This window comes from Brassica oleracea, chromosome C7 (genome assembly GCF_000695525.1).
Source record: "Brassica oleracea var. oleracea cultivar TO1000 chromosome C7, BOL, whole genome shotgun sequence".
Classification (NCBI taxonomy): domain Eukaryota; kingdom Viridiplantae; phylum Streptophyta; class Magnoliopsida; order Brassicales; family Brassicaceae; genus Brassica; species Brassica oleracea.
This window is the reverse complement of record NC_027754.1, coordinates 22,451,064-22,475,004: the sequence shown is the minus strand read 5'-3', so window position 1 is coordinate 22,475,004 and position 23,941 is coordinate 22,451,064. Positions and strand designations below refer to the sequence as shown.

At 34.3% G+C, this 23,941-nt stretch overlaps 4 protein-coding genes across 4 annotated transcripts; all 4 read right to left on the bottom strand.

Moving 5' to 3' along the window:
- Positions 1 to 818: 818 nt before the first annotated feature.
- On the bottom strand, positions 819 to 4,224 carry LOC106303620 (AT-rich interactive domain-containing protein 6-like). The gene is made up of 14 exons (XM_013739908.1): positions 4,050 to 4,224; positions 3,557 to 3,837; positions 3,317 to 3,450; positions 3,186 to 3,225; positions 2,952 to 3,004; positions 2,822 to 2,867; positions 2,499 to 2,591; positions 2,276 to 2,398; positions 2,141 to 2,189; positions 2,011 to 2,077; positions 1,732 to 1,798; positions 1,576 to 1,626; positions 1,219 to 1,311; positions 819 to 1,120 (listed from the first exon to the last, which is right to left on the bottom strand). Exons 2-14 carry the CDS (start codon positions 3,812 to 3,814, stop codon positions 1,025 to 1,027), a joined length of 1,170 nt encoding a protein of 389 aa, XP_013595362.1. The 5' UTR covers positions 3,815 to 3,837; positions 4,050 to 4,224; the 3' UTR covers positions 819 to 1,024.
- Positions 4,225 to 12,388: 8,164 nt separating this feature from the next.
- On the bottom strand, positions 12,389 to 14,269 carry LOC106303947 (cyclin-dependent kinase B2-2). Its single transcript, XM_013740308.1, has 8 exons — positions 13,987 to 14,269; positions 13,722 to 13,863; positions 13,570 to 13,631; positions 13,384 to 13,495; positions 13,210 to 13,303; positions 13,051 to 13,120; positions 12,823 to 12,961; positions 12,389 to 12,705 (listed from the first exon to the last, which is right to left on the bottom strand). Exons 1-8 carry the CDS (start codon positions 14,220 to 14,222, stop codon positions 12,610 to 12,612), a joined length of 951 nt encoding a protein of 316 aa, XP_013595762.1. The 5' UTR covers positions 14,223 to 14,269; the 3' UTR covers positions 12,389 to 12,609.
- Positions 14,270 to 19,922: 5,653 nt separating this feature from the next.
- On the bottom strand, positions 19,923 to 21,244 carry LOC106301690 (nascent polypeptide-associated complex subunit alpha-like protein 4). The gene is made up of 4 exons (XM_013738141.1): positions 21,044 to 21,244; positions 20,871 to 20,955; positions 20,557 to 20,681; positions 19,923 to 20,474 (listed from the first exon to the last, which is right to left on the bottom strand). The coding sequence occupies exons 1-4, from the start codon at positions 21,107 to 21,109 to the stop codon at positions 20,127 to 20,129; spliced, it is 624 nt and encodes a 207-aa protein (XP_013593595.1). The 5' UTR covers positions 21,110 to 21,244; the 3' UTR covers positions 19,923 to 20,126.
- Positions 21,245 to 22,757: 1,513 nt separating this feature from the next.
- LOC106302859 lies at positions 22,758 to 23,408 on the bottom strand. Its single transcript, XM_013739267.1, has one exon. The coding sequence runs from the start codon at positions 23,406 to 23,408 to the stop codon at positions 22,758 to 22,760; it is 651 nt and encodes a 216-aa protein (XP_013594721.1).
- Positions 23,409 to 23,941: the final 533 nt, after the last annotated feature.

The window sequence follows — 23,941 nt, the reverse complement described above, 5'->3', positions numbered from 1 at the left end:
TATTCAACCAACTAACTCTCTACGTTATTCTGGTTGTAAGTATAGACACTTAGCAAGAATTGTTTTCGTCAAAATAAATAAAATTGAATTTCAGTACCTACTTTTGTAGGTATGTTTTTTTTTTTTTGAACTGAACTTTTGTAGGTATGTTTGTATATATAAAATCAAATTGTCATGTGGTCATGTCATTTGACTTGCATGCAATTGAGCTACACCAAGTTGAAGATACGCAACTGAGTTTCTATTTATAATTTTCTCCGGAAACTTTCTGCATGATAAAAGACACACGCAACGTAATTACTTGCAAGCCTTTTTTTCAAAAAAAACGTAATTACTTACAGATAATTCCTGTATGTGTTTATTCACTTGATATAATACATTATCTACTAATCTAGTAAATGAATTCATTATGTTGTTTTATCAACCATTGTTTAGATCAAACCAAACTAATGGTTTCTTGTTTCTTGTTTCTTAAATTTTATGTCATGATGAAAATATTGAAATAAATAATTAACTTGTATTTTTTTATCACGTCTCCTAAGGGATAATCATTAACCTTTTAGATTCAGGAAAAATGTCAAATGTTTTTCTCTCCTTACTATTGTTTTCCCCTTCAATAATATGCACCACCAAAATATTTCAAACTCTTCTTTCACTTTTTTGAAAACAAATCATCTCAGGAGTACTTTTTGCAAACAGAAAAAGCATGAGAACCTGAAAAGATGCATGATAGAACCTATAGTAGATTTGATAGGAAAAACTATTCATATCTATAAAGAAAACATAAATATAACATTCCAATTTCGGACCAAAGGATATCATTGTTGGTTGCATCCTAAAAGGCTTTAAGCAGCATCTACAAAAGAAAAATCTAACAGCAAGATACAATGTTTGATTGTCTTCTCTTAACTTTAGTCTTGACACTAAAATTACAAGTTAAAACTGCTTCAGCAGCCTAACAAAATTGTTCTGATACAAATGAAATTCTAAAGAACAAAACAAGGAGGTCACTCTTAAAGAGGAGTCACTGTTCAAATGGAGCTCGTATGAACACCCGACCATGCAAGCTTATGACCGCAGATGTGCGAAGCGGATCGATTCTTGATGGTAAGCTAACAATCTGGTGAAAATGATATCAAAAATGATAAGAGACGAGGTTCTTAGTTTGATACAACAGGTCTCTGTATCTGTTAATAGCAATATAAGAAAATTCTTTACCTTTTTGAAAGGTGTAATGCCCCAAGGATTGTCAAGCTGCTCAGGCTCTCCTGTTATAATCAGCCTTCCAGCTGGATCTGATTGAATTCGAACCTGAGAACCAAAACAAATTGATGTTGATGACTCTGTTTATGAATTCACTAAGAAAAGACATCTCTCCAACAAAACTGTGTATTTGAGACTAGAACCAGTTTCTATGTAACTAAACAATCCAAAACACTAAATGGAACTGCTTTGGTAGCTAACAGTTCTCTCTATGTGCTTGCTGTGTATTACCATAGTGATATGCAATTCATACAAAATTCAAAGACTTCTCAAGTAGCTTTTTCAGTAATAGGGTTTCAAGGGAGTACTCACCTCATGGCGAAGAAGTCCAGGAACCAAAGCAAATACCTCAAAGGAGTTCTCCTGTGAATTTTCAAAAAGTAGAAGAAAAAAAAAACAGATATGGTAAGATTCCAGATGGGAAACAAACAATCTATGTTTTGTTGCAATGGTGCAGAAGTAACTCACAGTTTCTTTGACAGTTATCTTCACCCAGTCAGCAATGGGTCCATCATCAACAACATCAGCAACCGACCTAAGAAGCCAAAATCATATTTTACCATTACAGCGCTTAGGGTCAAGACTCAAGATAGAAAAAGGAAACCTTAAAGTTAAACTACAGTAACATGTTAAGGTCAACAAATGCTTTGTTTTCATACACTATTACTTCTTAGAGGGATTGAAAGAAGAAAACAAAAAAGTTAGAATAAACCAAATAAGCAGAAGAGAAGAATAGCTTTCCGTAACTGTTTTTCTGCTCCTTCTTGTGAAACAACAAGGTCCGTGCAAGTTTGTGGTCTCGGCTTTGGCAGCCCTGGAAAAAAACAATTTAAACACACATTAATATTAAGCAACCCTTGAGAAAAAACAAAATTACCAATGCTTTTGAGTTTCTTATGCTTTGGGGTTGAGTTAGAGCCCTTATCCTGAAACCAAAAGGAAGAACATCGTTATGGATTCAAGGGAAGCTTCTGCAGGTACAAAAGTGGACGTAAGAATTTGAAAGTGAAACCTTAACACTAGTCTCAGTAGACTCTCTAGATCCAGCAAGGCGCTGTGTATGCCAGCCTTGCATAGCACGAGCTGCAGAGTCTCTTCGAGCCCTGCCTGATCCTGAACCTTGATGGCTAATGACCTAACACCCAAAGTCCTTATATCAATGAAGAGAAAAACATTTGGAGTACTCTAGCGAACTTTTATGGTAATTTACTATTATTTTTAGGGGAAATTGTTACCTCTTTCTGGAGGCTTGAAGACAGATTGAATGCTGAATCAGGAAGGTTAAGGTCACCATTTTTCATTAGACTCTTTTCGTACTCTAGAAGTGCCTGCAAATCGAAGTAAAAGACACAAAATCATAATGTACTTGCATCTATATGATAAGATAGAAAGGAAAAGATATCAGTGCGTTCAAAGTGCCAAAAGAAGTAGTTCAAATTAAACTGCAATAACTCACTATCATACCAAAGAAAGGTGGATAAGCAAAACTGAAGACAAGGTAGGTATATGATACTTATTAACAATCACAAGTTCACAAGAGAGAGAGAGAGAGACTCACCTTCTCATAGAAAATGCGGAATGTGTAGGAGACAGTTGTGCATGTCCTGGAAAACCAAATGTGTAACAAGTTACCAACATGAAGAATCAGTAAAGACTAAGGGAGACTCTAAGGGCAACATTAGCCATACTTTGGAGGATTGAAGGATTCTCCAACTTGCCGCCATAGCTTTGATGTGGTGACCTAAATTACATTAAAAAGACCAAAGGAATCTTGAAGACCAATGACATTCAATTCCAGAAGAAAAATTCGAGAAACATTGAATATATAAACTCCCATATATAGCAAACAACAGTAAATAAAAATCTCTTCCGGAAGCATATCAAACACTCTTTAAGACTAAACTAGAGAAGTGGATAGTTACCACGTCGTAGCCACCTAGTTTAATGACTGCTCTCCACAGCCTACATTGCATAAGTAAAACATGCAAACAGTTAGGCACTAATTAACCAAAGATAATGTAAGAACAAAAGTAACACTTGTCCAAGAACTCACTTGAGAGCATTTAGAGGCTGCCCATAAAACTTAAGAGGCTTGTAGTCCAGGTAGTTCTCTTTGTGAAAGGTCGCCAACTCTATGAGAAACGCCTGCTGCTCTTCTGGCGTCCCTGCTTCATCATCTCCCTGTGCCTGTCAAACAAAAGTGAACTTGTAAGAGAAAGATCTTAACCACTACGCCCATCTCCCTTCTACAACAAAACAGTGATATTCAATCCCGGAGATTACAGTCTGTTACCTCAGAGTCATTCAGCAACCAAGTCTTGCGCTTTTTGACACTTCCATCACCAACCTCAGGACTCGAAAACTGCACCTTATCACGAGTCTTCTTTTCAGAGTGAGCAGCAACTCCATTAGCCTGGCCAAGAAGAAGGGGCTGCTGGGGAGTTTCACTAAAGTTTTGATCTTTGTCTGCCTCATCCCCAAGTTCTTCCTTGAGGGCATCATCAGCAACACAAGGCACATCTCGCAACTGTGTTTCGTTGGTATCCTCCATCAAAAAGCTTCTCTTTTTTTGATCTGGAGTTAGTCAGTAGTCACAGCAAAGACAACATTAAAACAAAAACTAAGATAAACCCAAAAGTCTATAAGACATATGCAAACTAAAGTTTGGTGCTTTCTAACAAAACAAAGAGTAAAACGTATTTGCTTTAATACACAGCCTCAGAACTAATCAAAACTCAATACAGAAAACAAAAGAGCAGCAGGGAAAGCAAAAGAGATAAGCTTGCCTGTTTCTGCAGTGACGGCGCCGGAGACGACACCAGGGGAAGGAGAAAGAGGGAGTTCCGGTGGTGGCGCGGCGGGGAAATTGGAAGAAGCAGAGGAAGACACAGAGAGAGAGAGAGACTATTTGAAGCGGAGAAGAATCTTTGTCAATGGCGGAAGGAATGAATTAAATGGGTCAGATTTTATTTTAAAAAACTTTTATTTTTAAATAATAGATTTTGGTGACTAAATTCATTGTTGGCTAAATATTAGGGTCAAATTTGTATATATCATTACCAAGTATATAGTTTACAAACTTAGAAAATATATTTTTTAAGATTATTGTCTATATTTTGAGATTTGAGAAGATTTTTTTTATATGAATAAGATATACAAGGAAAATATTTTTATAAAATCTTGGAAATGTTTGACTCCAACAATTTAATAAATATAAAATGTAGTGGTGATAAAAGTTGGTATTGACTAAGATATAATTTTGAATATTACCAAATAGATTTCATAATACCTCATATACTTGAGATTTTTTAATATATTTTTTTCTGTATTTAGGAGTTTTTTTCTTTAAAAATGTATATATATATAAACAAAAATATCTTGTAAAACAATGGGAAATTGTTGTGTCTATGGGGTTTGGGCCCAAACATATAACCAAAACCGTCATATGAATATGGGCTCAAATACTTTGTCCTATAATGTAAGTCCAGAGTTATAATCCAGTTTACAATCATTGTTAGTAAAGTTCAGTTTTTTTTTTTTTTGTCAACCTGATTTTCATTAAGCCTCAATGGGCTAAATAAAAGGGTACAGAATTTTATATCAGAGGCCCAAACAACAACTATATATTACAAGTTCAAAGCCCAACACGAACCAATCCAGCTTTCTTCAAGCACGTGTTCCTCATCAAAGCGGCAATCAGACAGGAGTGAGACACGTGTACGAACACACGTTCATCATGCATGGTTTCTCCATCTCCGAAGAACTTCGACCTTCGCCGCTGCTCCTCGCCGCCGTCATCCTACCAAATCAATTCTCATGTTTCACGCCTCACTGGAACAGTAATCTGCACACCTTAACTCGAACTTCCGCTAAAGCCATTGCTCAATATCGGGACTCCAACACCACCAGAAATTAGATCCAGAGAAAACTCAGATTTGCTCACTAACGAGGTACTTTATTGGACCATTACAAAGATGCCAACTCTACTGCATCTCTCGTATGTAACTGAGATAATTCCATCGTCTCCATATTCTTCCCCATCAAGATGCTTTACACCAAAACCATTTATTGGTTCCTCATCAAGGAAAAGTAAAGACTGATTCTTTAGGAGAATAAAATAGAGCATAACTGAAGATGAAAGAGGGCCCAATCTCAAGCAAGCGGGATTGAAATCAAGCTGCGAAAGAGGAGATTTTGAGGACCGATCAATAAAGATCGGATCTTTATTCAAACTCAATCACAAATCAGAGAGAGAATATATGATTGAAACACAATTCTGATTGATGATTGAAACCACTTCACAAATCGCCTACGCGAAACAGAACATCGCTATAGCGAAACTACAAATCAATCCAAAGACTAAAAACAAAAAAAAATTTGATCTCAACCCCTGTGAAAGATTTGGATTGGAGAACAGGGGTTTGAGAGAGATTTTCTCTCTCTAAAAGAGAGAGGTTTTGATTTCGAATAGAACTCTGTTTTTTTTAGTAAAGTTAAGTTAATTGATTTGTTTTAGGCTTGCACGTAGTATTTTCTTTATTACGTAATTTCAAAGTTCAAACTTATGGATAACAGGAAAGCAACCACGAGGTTTCTTATTTATTTAATTTCTTAAAGTTTTTTTTTCTGATTAAAAAAAAAAAATTAAAAAGCGGATCAATCACGGGCCGTCACGTATCGGTGGAGCCCGCAAACAGTGCAAAAAAACACACAATAAACGTCTCTTATTCTGTCCACTTAACATACGGTTTTTTCTGAGAACTGGACCCCTCACTTTTAGAGACGCTAAAAAAACGCGATAAAGATGCTCCAAGTAATTCAAAGCTCAAAAAGATTATTTTTAACAAGTATTAAAGGTATTGTATTGGTAAGTCTAGTTTGATGTAGGTTTTGTGTTTGGTTTTTTTTTTAACACTTGAAAAAATCTCATTTAATATCAAAGGTAGCAATACAATGATCTAATATCACAACTGAATGGAAAAAATAAATAAAAACGATGAACCAAAACAATGAAAACATAGAGATACCAATATGTACCATAACATGTGGTGGTAAAGGACTCACAGCTGTGAGCACCGCCACCTTGATTCGATTCCCGGCCACCGCGGATTTAACATTCGGGCCGCAACGACACATATTAGTCTCTTGGGCCTAGAAAGCCGTTGGGAAAACTGTGTTTAATCAAAAAAAAAAAACATAGAGATACCAATATGTACCATAACATGTGAAAAAAGAGAAAATCACTCTCATGAGAAGAAGAACGAGCATTAGATCCTTGTACTCACCAGTAGTTTTTGCGTTTGGTTTGCTCTTCCCTCTTATCGAAAGCAACAATATGCACCAACTTCCCTTATACAGCTTTCGGCATCTTTTTTTTGTAGGGAAATATGTAATTTTCTTTGTGGGAAAAAAGGTCAAAGCATTTTTTTTTACTTCGCAATGGGTAAGACTTGGCATTTGTTCAGCTTTTGTGTCTAGATCCTTTTGTCTGGTGAAAGGATCATTCTGAGTCAATGGTAAAAGGGGATGTTGCATCGGTATAATGTAGTCAGGCCCGTCTCAATAGAAAATAGGAAAAATTTTGGAACCTTTTTAAAGAGAAGAAAAAAAAGTTGGGGTCTTTTTCTTGAGAAACAAAAAATAATTTAAAATTTTTTCGGACTCTAATCTGGACTAAAATTTTTAAAAACTGTAATGGGCCATGTGCAAATGCACTCTGAACACATGCTAGCCGGGCATGTATGTAGTACATCAGATCTATGAAAGAATAGTTTTAAAGGAAAAACGTGTTGTGTTAAAATAGTTTTCAAGTTAAAAACTCTTATGAGTTTGTGAATCTTGTGATCATTGATTCGAGAAGAGAAAACATTTGGAGAGGGGAAAAAGGGAAGAACTAATTTTTATGGTAGTTTACTTGATTATGCACATATATTTTTAAAAAGGGAAATGGTCTAAGGTGTATAAGTAAAACTGAAGCTAGATATCAAATTAATGGTAATGTTGTAAACAGATACTAAACTTACACTTAATATTTTCGGATCTTCCATTAAACTGTCAAGAATATTGGGGTAATATAGAAACTGGTAATGAAAATAATTTGGCTCTAAAAGCTTAGGTGACTCAAGTGCAACACCATCGATATAGGTCACCGCTGCTATAATACCAATATGGAGAAATGTAAAATCTGAATTTAATGATGAATGTGATGGAAGTGATCTAACACAGGCAAAGCTCCTCATGCTAACTTAACACTTGTAATCTCCGTATTTCCATCATGGTCAGGTGCACAAAGACGAACCGGTGTGTGAAACAGAGAATCGTGACCTCTTCATCTCCTCTCCTCCTGGAGCTTGCTTCCTCTTACCCGTTTTATCTTCTCCTTTATTAGATTCCTCATTCCCCTCTTTAGGTTCCAATTCTAAAATGACAAAATGGGAAAGAAAAGGCATGGGCTGAGGGGTTGTTTGAAAGTTATATTCACCAATAAACAAGTGGCTAGTGGACAGTAACACAACCACATAACCATTACACCCACCCAATTTATGTTGCTCAACTTCATTATAGCTACCGGTTCACCATATATGCCGCTACAATACTACTATTGTATCCCATTTGAGGAGACTTACTTGTTGTCGGACCCTGGTAGATGTGAGAACTAGTCAAATCGTTTGACACGTATGTTGATCATAGAAAGTGATGTTTCTGATTTCTAATCAAACCTAGACCACGATACCATTGCGGGCTTTGCATAACAACTGTTGCAATTCACTGTCATCTATACCATTTAGCTCGTAGTTATTGGAGCATTGCAACAATATACTACATGTTTTTGATGAAAAATATATGCATTACATGACTAAATATATATATGAGAGCAGATGTTGTACACACTATCGTCCTTCAAAAGTTATCACAGAGCTACCAAATAATAGTTGAGACTTTGACAATTGACGATATCAATCCAACCATACCTTGTGATCCTATGATTCATTTCATGTTGAAACCCTACCAATAAAAACAATCAAATAATTGAGGAGTAATTTTCACATATATATTCAATATTTTAATTACTTAGATTCAATCCAGGAGATAAACAATTTCATTAATCAGATTTAATTCACTCCAATGTATGAAAATCTTTCATTTCTGGATTCATCGATCTCTACCAAATCCTCAGTTGGCAATCCAACTCTAAACAAATATGTCAGTAGATGACATAATTAAACATTGGATTCTTCCACTTGAAAATGATGACATGACCTTTTTATTTATGATGACACAACTTACTTTGGTAAAAAGTATTGATGAAATATTGCTACGGTGAAAATAGAGAAGATCTAGTCATTGGATATATGTAGCTAGAAGTAACATGATGGATATAGAGAATATCAAATTTCATTAATTTAACAAACCCACCAAAGTTTTGATACAAGAAAGCAACTGAAGCAAGACAACAAACAAAAACCCAAGCTAGTGAATTATTCATAAAGATGATATACATATTTCTTTCAATTCTTGATTGTAACTACCTTTGAATGCAATCCGCTGCTTCCTTTGCTTTAGTGTTAGAGCTATATATCTTCAGTCTTATAAATAGACTTGACATGCATCTGTCTTGAGATTGATCACAAACTCTTTGAAATTGTGGTTATAGTAATCTTAAGGCGTCTTTTCTTAAACTTTTTATTAAATCACGTGAAATTTCAATAAATCCCCATGGTAAATTGTTAGCCATCCCCAACCCCTAACCAACCAAGAAATTTTTTATGTGATTAATGATTTTTTAGATAATGTAATTATGTGATCATTTTTAGTTGTTAAGAACGTTGTTTGGTGTTTTTATTGTGTTATGTAGTAGTAATAGTGATCTGTTAATATATTTAATCTTTGTTTTTCAATAATGTGTTTTGTCTGTATAGTATTTGTTAGTAGTGAAGTGAGCTTCGAGTGTAAAAATATATTGAATTTCAATAATTTTGCATTTATGCATTTGTTCTAAGATTAACGGTTTCAGCGTCAAAATTGTTTTTTATTTTTTCATATTTTTGAACATTATAACTTTGAAGATGTTTTTGCCTTTTCTCATATTTTGACATTGAGCCTTCAATATCTATGTATTTTGTTTACCTTTCTGGTATGCGGTGTTTCTCATCATCACCGAAAAAGACTCACCTCCTGCTCTTGTTCTTTATCGCTTTCTTCACCTTGAGATTTCCGGTATTTGTTGTAGATCGGGTTTAGGAGTTTCCAGTTGTGCGGTTGTTTCTCGCGTCGTTTTAGGCTGCTCCATTCAATATTGGATGCTCCTCTTCTTCTTTAGAATTCAGTTGATGTTAGGAACTTCATCTCTTTGGGTTGGGTCAGAGTTTAGTCGTCTTTGAAGTTGTTTTCCTCGTCGTTGGCTTACCATCGATACTCCCTTCTCGTTTTGGGTTTCAAGATATGATTTTTGGTGATCTGACTTCTATAGCTCGAGGACGGCTTCACGATTTGATGATTTCGTTTTGTCTACCCTTCCATCTATGTTCCCTCATCTCATTGCAGCTTTCATCGCTGCTTGCGTCTCTGTGACTCTCTCATTCGCCATGTTAGCCACTCCAGGTTTGGATAGTGTTCTCCTCATAGTATGCTCTATAGATTTGGAAGATTGTTTCTGGTCTCAAGTCTTGGCTCATGTTTCTCAGGGGTTGGCTTCCGTTCTCCTTCACTCATGTTGTTCTCTTCTTCCCTTGCTTCCCTTAGTATAAATGTGCGGTATTAGTCTCTTGGAGCTTTGGTCCCTTCTATCAAGAGCTTTGTGGTTCTTCACCGGCATAGGCGTCTTGTTTGTGCTTGTTTAGTTTGTGAGGTGCTTCTTACCTCTTAGCTGGTGGTTATGCTTATCGTTCGTTATGTATGTCTCTTCCTGCTTCGTGGTTGGCCTTCTGTTGATTATTCTTCATCTAACCTGCTTTCTTAGTTCTTTGCATTGGTCCTTGATCACGCTCATTTGTGTTTGAGGGATTGCTTTATCTCAATATTATATTTCTACATTTTACGGACTTTTGATTGTTCTGGTCAAGACACTCTATGATAAAGTGGGGGTAAGTTAGTTTTCGTTCTTGATCGCCTTTGAGCTCTGGACCTTTATTAAGTTAGTGTTACTTTGACATTTTTTACTATGTGATTATGGAAGTTTTCTGTTTAGATTATGTGTTCTGCTTTAGTTTGGTTAATATTAAGATAAATATATAGTTGTAAATGAAATAATAGAAAATAGTAAAAAATAATAAAATAGCAAAAGTTTATGTTATTTTTAGCTGTGAATAAATTAAATATTTAAAATACATTTATATTTTTTTGCTTATTTCTTTATTCGTTTTGCAAATTTTTTTAACAATAAAATAAATTAAAATAAATTATCAAACTTCAAATGATGATGGTTAGTGTGAAAATGATTAGATAGTGTATAATTAGAAAATAGTGAACCAAATTGCAATAATATAAAAGAAGAAAGATCTAAAATGTAAAAAGACAAAAATAAGGACACATGTCAACAAACCCGCATTCCACATGTCATAAGAAGAGAGACAAGTCTATTTTATATATATATATATACTAGATCTCGACCCGCGCAACCGCGCGGATTTTTGTTTTCATTTATTTTTATATAAATATTTTGTTTTTAATTCTAAATTGATATATATTATAATATGAGTCTATCAATTTTTAAAACATAATAAGTTTACTGTATATTTTTTTCATTGAATAGATTGTTTCAAACTTTCACATGTATTTGTATCTTCTTCTATATATATATTTTCGGAACATTATTTCATTATTAAAATTGTAACTATATATATAAATATTAGTAAAATATTGTTTTATTGTCATATTCAAAGATATTGTAACATTTCACAAATTTATAAAGTTTTTAAAAGATTAAACTTTTCGCTTCATAGATTGATATTATCGAGTAAATAATTAAACATTTAGTTTTTGTTTAATTTTTAAAACAAACTATATAGTTTAAAATTTGTTCTCATTGGTTTAAGGTAGTAAAGATTAATCATTGTTAGATAATATGATTTTTATTATTTAAAAAAATATTTATAATTTTAAAAGTTAACATCGACAAATATTTAAATATTTAGCATATATATGTATAGTATTACAACATTAAATTATATCTATTTAATTTATACTATCTATAAATCCAATGAATCATCTATTGTTTAAATCCAATTATTGATAGCCCAATAAAAATTTATGGTAGGCCCAAAATTTAAATGATAAGATTAGATATTAAATGTAACATGACTTTCTAGGAATAGATCCATTAGGTCCATTTTTAACAAAATAACACATGAATCAAAATTGTGACTTCTGTTTTAATATATAAGATTTTTCTGTGGCTTGTTTTTCATTAAATAAAGAAAAATGGTTTTTGAGGTCTTTCTTTTATTGACAAAAAAAGAATAAAGAAATACAGAAATTGATTAATTATATTCATCATTGTATATATATATATATGTATATATATATTATATGAATGTATTCTCAATTGCTCTCAAATTCTATATGAATATTGTTGTTGTTATTGTGGGTGGTTGTTACCAAGTGTTAAAAGTAGAACCGTGAGGCCATGCAAGCATGTTCAACATATAAGTTGCAAGATTTCAAACCAGAGAAGTGACTGAAATTGAAATGTGATTGTAAAATCTCTTGTGGGGAAATATTTTAGGTAGTTCAAGCCACTTAATGTTCTGCTTACATTCATCATTGGCTCGTTCAGTGGCATTATAGTTGGTTGATGTGCTTCTGGTAAACTTTTAATATTATATCATCCTACAAAAGTTGTTTCTTTCTTGAATCTAAATGATTAGTAATGGAAATGAAAAATTCAATATGAAATTTTGGGAATATGCCACTCATCATAATCCAACTAATATGCAATGAGAAGGGAAATATGGATTCGGTTATATTGTACTCTCAATGGCTGCATGTAACCATTTTTAAACTTCTTCTTTTACTATGAAGGTTTTTTTTATTACAAGTCAAACGTTTTTTTGATAATTTATATCAGATTAGAGCCATATGTCATACAATCTTAAGAGAGTAGCGAGGGAAGCTCCAATTGATATTCTGAACAAAAAGACAAACGGGAAACATTTGCAAATGCTTACTACTGAGCACAATTGATATATTCTTTAAATGTTAAAGAAGTTGAGAGTTATACAACTGGGAACATGGACCCCAATCAAAAGGGAAAATTGAAAGACTTGATCATCCTAGGATAAGTGCTTGAGACAAGCAATGACAAAGTTGGAACAAACAAGACTACTGAGAGATTTCATAAGGAGATCGTCAGAGAGAGGACTTGTCAGGCAGATCATCGAAGTAAGGATGCTCCATAGCCTTCTTTGCTGAGATTCGTTTAACTGGCTCATACTCCAGCATTTTCTGTTTAGAAACAAAAACGGGCACAAAGAGAAACGCAAATTACTTTCTGGTCTGTGTGATTCTCAACTAATCAAAGCAAAGGTCTAAGAGGTGTGTTGGGAACATTTAGAGACTTACTGATAAGAGATCAAGTCCAGACTCATCGAGGTTAGGAACAGCTGTTGAGAGGCTCAAGGGTTTCCACTGTGGGTATTCATGCCAGTCCTTGAGTTTGCTCACTCCAGGCCACACTTGTTCGTTTGGTGTTCCCAGCAACCTGAGTTTCACAGTAATGAAAGAAACAGAATAAGCAAAAAGGTCATGTTTGTGTGTTAGAGAATGATGAAGAAGAAGACAAATAATTACCTGAAAATGCTGAGGAGCTGTTGAAGCTCAGAGTCTCCAGCAAAGATTGCTTGCTTGTTCACTAGCTCAGCTACAAACACCAAAAGGAAATAGAACAGTTAGTCCTTCTTGCTACTATTAAACTGAATCTAATGAAAGCTAAAAGAGAAGAAGGTGTACCAAAAATGCAGCCAACAGACCACATATCAACAGCGGTTGAGTAATGGGTTGCTCCAAGAAGGACTTCTGGAGCTCTATACCATAGAGTTAGAATCTGTTGCAACGGAAGAAGAAGAAGACACTATTGAGTTGAACTCCACAGATAGGATGTAAAACAAGAGAGAAAAATAATACCTCATGTGTATACTTTTTCATAGGGAGAGTGAAGGCTCTGGCTAATCCAAGATCAGCTATTTTGAGGGTCATTTTCTGGCGGTCCATCAAGAGATTGTGAGGCTTAAGATCCCTGTAAGAGAAGTAAGATTAAGGATCTGTTCTTCAAGGCATTGATCTGTCTCAACAAAGAATGGATCTTTATACCTGTGTAACACTCCATGGCCATGGCAGAAAGCCATGCCTTTGCATAGTTGGTACATCAAGCTCTGGAATCAAGATTTCACAAAAAGTATTATGTTTCTTTTAGCATGATAGGGCTTATTGAGTGAGGGTAGAGAAGGATAAAAGCTCAAAACCTTGACAGTGTTCTGAGGAATGTTCTGCCCAGCTTGCTTAAAGCTTCTGATGAACTTCTTGAGATCAGTGTCAACGTACTCGAACACAAGGTAGAGCACAGTCTTGCCTTCTTTGTTCAATCCTTGCTTAACGTCCATCAACCTGGAGATGAAGAAGATGTTCATCAAGATCAGAGGCTCTCACCACTTATAATCAATCAATGAGGCACTAAACCCTAGAATCAAGATCAAGATCAAGAAAAAGAGGGGGAATCGCAGCACAGACCTGACGATGTGGGGATCGCGAGCGAGCATGCGGAGGATGGAGATCTCGCGGAGAGTGGTGGGAGGAACGCCTTCTTCGTCCTCATGGAGACGAGTCTTCTTCAGAGCGACGATGAGACCGGTGGCCTTCTCTCTTGCTCTGTACACTTTGCCGTAAGTGCCTTCTCCTACTTTCTCTAGCTTCTCGAAGGCTTCCATGGCCGACGACGCTGCACTCTTTACTCCGTTGTTCTCCATCTCTCTCAGGATGATGTTCTTGTGAATGTGGGATTCAAAGAGAGAAGAGGCCAAAGGGTATGGTATTATACACACATCTCACAACGGTTCGTTTTTTTTTTCAAATTTCAAACCGGAGAGCGTCACCATCACTAGGTTTTTATTTTTATTTTAATTAATAATAATAACATCTAAAATTATTTGGTCTCAGATCCAATTCTGTTACTAGTCAAAGACTCTAAAATTTATATGTTTCCATAAATATTCCATTCAACATAAATATTTAAGTTTTCACGATTTCATTCCTTTTCAGTGTTACTAACAAAAATACTCTATAGTCCAATACTTGTTTTTGTCTTTTCTCTTTCCCAACTCAAAACAACAACAAAGGCAACATTTGCAAAAGAAAGACAAAACACCACAAGTGTGTAAGAGTCTTAAGAGATATATAAAGCTCTTATGCAAAGAATATCTGAACAGATTTTAACTTGTTTACAAAAATTGGATTTCTGAGTACCAAATCAGATCGGTTATTATCTACCCGAACCAGACTGGTTATTATCCAATATCCGAAATTAAAACAAAGATAGTCGACCGTATATAATCCGAACTTTAAATCTATATTTTCGCTAATAAATATTCAAGTGCCTCGAGCTGACCTTACTAGTAGTTATAATTCATGAAAATTTGTGATTTTGAAGATTATCAAATTTCTCATGCTTAGATCTCAATTAATCAAATTCCAAACCTTACAAAGGTTATCTTTCGAATATAAATTTTCGTCTTCTAATTGGGTATTATTAGTTGTTTTAAAATGATACTAGATATTGACCCGCGCTTTTATGTTTAAAAAACTATTTTCATGTAAATATTTACGTTGTTGATATTTTTTCCAATAAGACTCAGAAAGAGAAAGTTGAAAAAAAAAGATGATAATCGAGCTCTGTTAATGTGAACTTATATTCTGAGGCACCAGATTGTTCTGTGTTATGCTTCCAAGTATAAAAGAGTCCAAGATTTGATTGTCTACCCGGTTTTAAACGGCTAGACTTTGTTGACGCTAGTAAATGTCATGGCCATTGATTTTCTTAATTCTAGCTTGAACGTGATTGTATTTATAAGACGTTAGGTTGGTAAAAAAAATATTTAATGGGATCCAATATTCCCATATTTATCATTTGTTTTCTAGTAATTAAGATTTGCAATATGTGTTTTACTATGCGTAGAGGATAAACAATTAGGATTTGCAATATACGTTTTTAATCTAATCAAGATACCTTTTTTGTAACAAATGATAATCTAATCAAGATACTCATATCCAGTAAAATGCTAAAACTTATTAAAGTTCCTATATTTGGTGGATAGAAATATTTTGAAAGTTAAATACAAATATTAGGTAATTAATGATTAATTTAGTGTTACACAAGTTATTTCTAGGAAAGTTAAAGAATGTCCAATATTTTCGGAATGAAAATTTAATATATTAAAGCACTACATCGTGAGTATATTAACGAAACCTTCCTAATATTAAGTTTGTTAGAAAGATGATACAGTTACCATGAAAGTATATCTCGTATAATTTTGGAAAAAGGATTTTTTTAACGATTTGGTTAGTCTTCAAAATAGGATAAAAGTTAACACTAAATGGAAAATATTAGTAGAAATTATATCATCTCTTCCAATTGAAAATTAATTCTATCAAAATACTGTTACAAAAATACCTAAAATTCAAAATCAATCATAAAAATCGTATTTGTTTAACAAATTAATGTTTTCGAGAACTATTTTATATTTATGGAATTTAAACAGATGTGATGATTTTTGACTAAATACATGGTATATGGTTTCCTATGGCAATTGGTTAAATCATGATATCACATCGAACGGGTTTATCCAGACAGGGAAAGACCACCTTTAATGTTTGGACCCACGGTTGATGTTTTGAAGGCTTTCTGCTGAAAAATACGGTACCCCCAAAGTTAAAACATTTCCTATGGCAATTGGTTACAGGTTGTATAGCAATCAAGAAGAATCTGAAAGCGAGAGGAATACAAGGTGACACCTGCTGTGCACATTGCGGAGCGGAAGAGGAATCGATCAATCATGTATTTTTTGAATGTCCTCCTGCACTTCAGGTTTGGACTCTCTCCAAGATACCATCAAATCCAACTATGTTCCCAACGAGCTCCCTTTTTACAAATATGGATCATCTCTTCTGGAGAGTCTCTCCACCGATGGAGGACCATCAATTTGCATGGATACTTTGGTATATTTGGAAAGGAAGGAACAATAAAGTGTTCAGTAATATGGATATGGATCCAAGAGACACGCTCAAATTGGCAGAAACAGAGTCAACACTTTGGGCTGATGCACATGTATTGACCGAGACCAGGATAGGGTCCCATGCTGAGGTTACGCCTCTCCCATCAATTCCGGGGAGATGGTGTTTTACAGATGGTTCTTGGAAGGAGAATGAAGTTTTCTCTCGGCAAGGTTGACTAAGTACTTTAGAAGGTTTTGATGGGTTGTTAGGAGCAAGGAATGTCTGAGCTTGTCTATCCCCTCTACATGCAGAGATAGAAGCACTACTTTGGGCAATGGAATGTATGAAAAATTTACGCCAGTTTCAGGTTACATTTGCAACGGATTGTTCTCAGTTGGTGAAGATGGCTTCGGAACCAGAAGAATGGCCCGCATTTGCAAGTTATTTGGAAGATATTAAGTCCCTGAAAGAGGTTTTCACACGTTCGGAGATTATCTATGTACCAAGGACGCAAAATTCAAGAGCGGATAGCCTAGCACGCGGTGCCAGGAAACAACCGTCGTTTGTCGTTCACATGGATCAAAATCTACCAGAGTGGTTCACAGAGTCAGTATGAGTCTGTATTTGATGACAAAAAAAAAACATGGTATATGGTTTATGTTTTAGGGGTTGGAGTTACGGTTTACAAAAGGTCTTGAGTAGTATCAATTCATTAAAAATATATAGCATAAAATTTGTAGGGGTGAATGTTATTATAAGCTCAGAACTTTGTATTTGTAAATATATGATTGATACGGATTTTATGTAGAGACCTAACCCACTAAGAAAAAATGCTTGCAAATTCAAAAATCTGATTAACGTGAGTAAATAATCAAAATGAACTTAAGGGTTAGGGTTATGATTTTATGGGCCTTGAGTTTTGTCATTATAACTTGATTCGATGGCCTTCAGTTCGTTGGGATTTTTAAATGGTCTAATTAGATTTCATGATTGGTTGATTAATAAATGGCATTATTTTGTAAATAACTTCAAAACTAAGAGCATTCCGCTTTAATAGTATAAACTAGATTTTGATCCGCGCTTTCAAAGCGCGGATTTATTTTTCTCTTTTTTTTCAATTGACAAATATTTAGTAAATGTCATATTTCATATATTTGTTTTTTATTTTATAAAAGACTTAAACTTTTTATCTTTCTTTATTGTGTTTCATTTTAAATGACTATTTATGTTTAAAAAATTAAACCTTATTTTTTTAATGAATTAAGTTGGTATAACTCTGATAAATTAATTTTATTATGTGGTTAATATTTTTAATAAAAATAATTATATACTTTTAATAAAGATTTATACTTTTCAATGAAAAAATCAATTTTTTTTTATGAATGCTTAAATTATATTAAGAAAATAAAAAAAAATTAAGAATGGTTGAAATTTTTTTTTTTGAATTTGGACTAAATGGCCTAAAGAAAAAAAAAATGTGAGAATTAGATTTGATTTCTTAATTGGTTCAAATGGTCCAAGAGAGATCTGATGTGGACAGTGGGCTGGATCCAAAAAATATGGCCCAATATAGATGTGTTATTAATATTACTTGATTGTCCCTAATGAAACATGCAATGTTAGTAAAAAAAGGGCATGCTAAGATAAAAAAAATAATAGGATCCTGCTTTAATAGTATAGATACCTTAGAGTTAAACTGTTAATTAGCTATTTCTGATAATGATGTCGTTTTTAACAATTCAATTTGTATTATTGGACTGCGCTTAATCATGTATTTGATCACTGAACTGAATCGGCCTCGACTCTTTCATCTTATATACAAATGGATTCATCATCATCTAACCAAATCAAGATAGTAGATCACCTTGACGCAAATGAGTCGTTTCATTCAATTTTTTTTAATTTTTTTTAACAATCATTTGAGTTGGATTCAATTTTTTCTTCCTCTAAAATATTGACGTGCATGGACTTTGACCATTCCTTCTCCTTATTGCTATTGCAATATATATACTAGTCTTCATTGACCATAAACATATCTATTAGAAAATCATATGGGAAACAAACATTCTCCTGCAAATCATATATAATAGTTTCTCAGTTATTATCTATGGACCCAAAATTAATCAAACATGAGAGACTCTGTTTACTTGGTTTTATCAAGTGAGCCCCATAACCACATTTAGAGAGGAAATGTGTCGGTCTTTAGAAGCTATAGTCACCTTCTACAATAGTATATTTATATAGGCCAATGTAGCAACGTGTGATTGACCCTAAAACTCTACAATTCTTGAGAAAAGATGGAACATGAAGAACATAATGGGTCCAAATTTTGTGTCAGATAAATACACTTGGAAGAAATGATCGATGCAGACAAATTCTAGCTTTATTGCAAAAAATATTTAACAGTATAGGAAAATAATTTCACCATTATAAAAAAAAAAAATCAAAACCAAATTAAAACGAATTTTAGTTGAAATAAGATTTATTAAATTTTGATTTAGTTTTCAATAAATTTTTAAATTTTTAGTTGTCTTTCATGAAACATGGAAATTCAAAACATTAGTATATATCTATATAGTTTCTTGAAATTTCAAAATCAATTATTAGTTATTTAAGTTTTAAGCAAATGAAAAAAAAATACAATATCCAATAATAAAGAAACAATTTCAAATTTATTAATGATTGATTAAATTTAAATGATCATATTTTCATAATTGGATACATGATACATTTTCCCCGGACATGATCCATTGTTATCAGATTTTTTTTTTGATAATCTGGGTATCCAGCGAATCCGTTTGTACGCAATGATAATTAGATATTCATGTTGTATGGCTACAAAAGTAGATATATGTGAGATGGCAGGTTTCGAACTAATCACCTTTCCACATGTACACAAATGCACAACCTGGTTTTCTTAGACGCTGTTTCATTTAGGTGTGACATCATATAACTTAATTTAATAGCTTTCTTTGTCAATCTAGAGATGCTTAACGTCTTATTTGTATACAGGTGGAGAATGGGTTTAGCGGTGACAGTTTTCCATCGATAACTGCCAATGCATCCATCTGCAAAGAGTTACATCGCCTCGAAGAGGAGTTTCACCCCAAAAGTCGAAGATATAACAGAAGAACAAGCGTAGATTGTGTGCTTCTTGAACGAGCTTGGTTGGCTTCTTCAGAAGTAGCAGACCTCTAAGCCTAGAGAACAATCCGACTTTCCCCTGTCACTCTTCAAGTTTTTGAGCCTAGACCTCTAAGGTGCTCTCCTCGACATGTTTGGTAGAGAGAAACTTAGTGAATGATGAGCTGAACAGAAAAGCACAGATATGGTGGAAGAACTACTCATTCATTACTCTGTTATCCCCATCTTCTCACCAATGATACACAAGAGGTTTCTTTCTTTCTAACAGAAAAAGTTGGTTTTTATCATTGTATCAGATGGGATGATCGACAAAAGAAACAAGCAAGCCTCACTAAACATCGAGATTGTTTAAAGCAGGAGATTAAGTTCAGTGACAAACAAGTTATCATCATGTGGTACTTGTGCAACTGTGACTCTAAAGTAGAGGAGAAAAATAGCGTTTAAAGTGGCGGAACACAAACAATGTTCGAGAAATGAGACGTTTAATAATGAAAAGAGGACAAGTGCGAGAACTCAACCTATGTAGTGAGTTCCATGATGGCGGAAACAATATCTCCATCGTTGGCTTTAAGAGCCTTAGTGGCTTTGGCCTTGGAAACACCAGCCTGAGTCATCACGAGCTCAACATCCTTGGCTTCAACACCGGTCTCATCAACATCATCATCATCTTCGTCTTCCTCTTGCGCAACCGCGGCTGCTTCAGCGTTAGGGGGGATCATCGACGCAACATCCGGCATCTTAAACCTCTGAGCAGCTTGAGCTTGTAGCTGAGAGCTCATATCATCTATCTTGGCCTCGCCGAATATGACATAGGTCTCAGAGTTGGGACTCTTGAACACATCCGGCTTCGAGATGACAAACAAAACCTGAAGAGGGGATATGCAAGAATCAAACATTGGTTTTCAAGAAAGATAGGATTAATTAAACAAAAAAAAAAATGGTTATTACATTCTTTGATCTCTTGATAGTCACTCTGCTAACATCAGTGACAGGTTTCATTCCGAGTTTCAGCATAGCTTTGCGGCTTTTCTTCTCGCTCCTACTTTGTTTAGAGCTCTCATTGTCACCAGCTCCTTGAAAAATACAAGACAAGTCACAACAACATAACCACAAGACTTTATATAGTATTAACAGAGTCTATATAAAACACAAACGATAATATACATAACAAATTCAATAAATAAATAAATAAAAACCATTTCTAATCATCACTAGAACCAACACATCGACGGAATGAATCAAATCGAGATAATAGATTATACCATCGACGTTGTCATCGTCATCGTCATCGACATCATCGTCTTCGTCTCCGTCTTTGACATCCTCAACGACAACATCATCTTCCTTCTGCTCAATACACAGATCAGAAGAAACAATCGTCATATGACCACGAATCGAAACAAGAGAGAGAGAGAGGAAGGGAAGGGAAACGAACCTCGAGCTTCACTTGCTCTTTGATGGCTTCCTCGATCTTCACTTCTTCAACGACGGGGCCTGGCATTATACCTTCTTCTTCTTCTTCCTACGAAACAACCCTTTTAGACAGTGCAGCGGCGATACTCTTTACCTTTTTTTTCAGTGGCTACGAAGAAATATGATGAAAAGGGCGTAATCTAGTGCTTGTGGGCTTACTTTATTATCAGCCCAGTTTATCTTTAGACCCCTATAAAACCCGTTTTAATGTCCATTACATCTCGTTGAATAACTTTTATTTGCTTTTGTCACAAATAAAGAGTCCGTTTCATAATGGAACATATTTTGCACTTTTTTGACATGTCAAGGCACATGTTATTGGATGGATGCTTTCTCTCATCACTCATCACATTTGGACCATTCTGTCCCTTGCTCGCTGAACAGAAACATGAACATCGTTAGAGTTTTACTTCCTCCGTTCGTTTATACATGACGTTTTAGATCTTTTCTGGAGTATCAAAATACTTGACGTTTTCTGAAAACTATGAATAACATAATGATAAAAGACTTTATCTACCCCTTATACATTCCACATATTTTTCAGTTCAAGTTTCAGTGGAATTAACTCGGTGGAATTAACTCGTACTCTATACTTTTTACAAGAAGTTAACATTTTCAGTCAATAGAGTCAACACAAAAAATTAATTATAAAACTTCATCGCTCCACTATTTAATCCATATGCTATTTTTATTCTCTACTAAGCTTATACACAAAAATGAAGAATGGAGAGATCAACGAGAAAGAGGAGACCAAAGATAAAGATGATCTACCAGTTTACAAGATTTTTTTCCGTTTCAATCACGACTTCGATTTGAATGAGTTGTTCTTCTATGATGAAGGGGAACTTCACCCTGACATAGCAACTGAAGAAATCATACTTGAAATGTTGAAGATTTATCTCCCACATTCTTTTTAAATCCAAATCTTATTCTATTGTATTATTGGAAGTTATTTAGTAAGAATAAATATGTGAAATATAATTTCGCAAGTCTACATTTTTTTTATTCATTTGTTCTATTTTTTTAATAAAACTTTACTAATGGAAAACTATTTTAAGAACTCGATATGTTAAATTTAAGATCTATCCATATTTGTTTATTTTGATAAATGTCTTTTTGTTTATAATGAAGTGACAAATTATGTTTGACAAAGGTTTTTTGTCTAGTCGTTGTTAAGGTATTTTATTCAATTTTTATTCACAAAACAATTTTATGTAAAATAAAAAATAACAAAAAAAATATTCAATTAAAAAACATTAATATATATAATAAAACCACAAGAAATCTGAATAAATAAAAAAACTCCAACGATAGTTCAACAATTTAACAAAATCATGAAGATGAAGCTGGTGTATCTATTACACTTTGGACTAGTGAAACATCACAACTTATTTGAAGAGGAAGACGACCTTCTCTATCGAGCGTAGCTTTTTTCATATGTGGGATTTTATATTTGTTTTCCCCTCTAACTTTCATGATCTCTTTCATGCAAGTTTGAAGGGTCAAAAAAAAATATAATTTACCCTTTCTGTAGGGTATTCATCAAATGAATATTCCACGTCATGAACAAGAGCTTCTACGGTATTCGGACATGCTTGGTGTTGTAGTGATTGGATCGCACTAAAAAAATCCGGATCTAAAATATTTAGATCAGGTGAATTTGGTGGCTGGCACATTTAACGTATATCAAAACCGTTTTTAGACGCAGCTTCTTGAAACACTTTATCATCGCATCCAACATGCGTCCTAGCATTGTCTTGGTGAATGAAAATAGTATTCTCCCGATCTTCAATTGGCCATCTTTCATGAATTATCGGAATAACCTTTTCAATCAAATACGCTTTTATATCTTCTCTTTTGACGGAGGTTAATGCTTTTCGCTCTAAAGTTCCGGCTTCTCGGTTTTTACTTCGCCTTTGAGCTGGTTGGAGGGTGACAAAAGGAAATATTCCTATTTTTCCAGAAAATGTCTCATTTCCTTCATAGTCAAATCTTGGTCGAGCCATCGCCGCTAAAAACATAACTTTCGTAATGTGGTTCTTACTTTGACATGTACGATGAGGCACCTCTTCCTCGGGAACCACATAATACTTCTCTGTTTTCTTTGTCATGTAAAACCATTTTTCGTCAATATGTACACTATTATACATATCAACAAATTTTGGTTCATGAGCCAAAGAGTCCTTTTCCAACATAGACAAACAGAACTTCAATCTAGCTCTCATATTCTCATCACTTAAACCTGGTTTGATAGCATTAAAATGGCGTCGAAGGATACCTTCTTTGACACGTTTATGTAATGTCGAAGTAGCAATGCCCAAACCCATTGAAAGCGACCGTAGTGACGTTCTCTTGCAAAACGGAAATTTCATAACTTGATTTAAATCAAGTGGAATTTTCTTACGACCACAGTGTCCAGTTTTTTTGTGCGATACATTGACTTCTTCATCATTTGAAGTGTCTTTTGCCTGTTTCCATATCCTTTGCACTGTTCGGATAGGTACCAAAAATAAATCAGAAACTTCCCGCGTACACTACAAAAAAACGGCGGCATACTGAGGGAAAAAATCGTCGGTATGTCGTCGGAATAACGCTATTCCGACGAAAAAAATCCTCGGAAATAACTCTTCGGAAATCCCTCGGAAATTTCCGACGGAATTCCGAGGAAACCCTATTTCCTCGGAATTTCCGAGGACCACAAGTTCGTCAGAAATTCCTCGGAATATTCCGAGGAAGATGTCGTCGGAATATTCCGAGGGATCAACTTCCTCGGAATATTTCCAAAATTAAAAAAAAAAATTATAAATTTATTTTTTTAAATTGAAATAGAAAACATATTTAAAATACAAAAAATAATAAA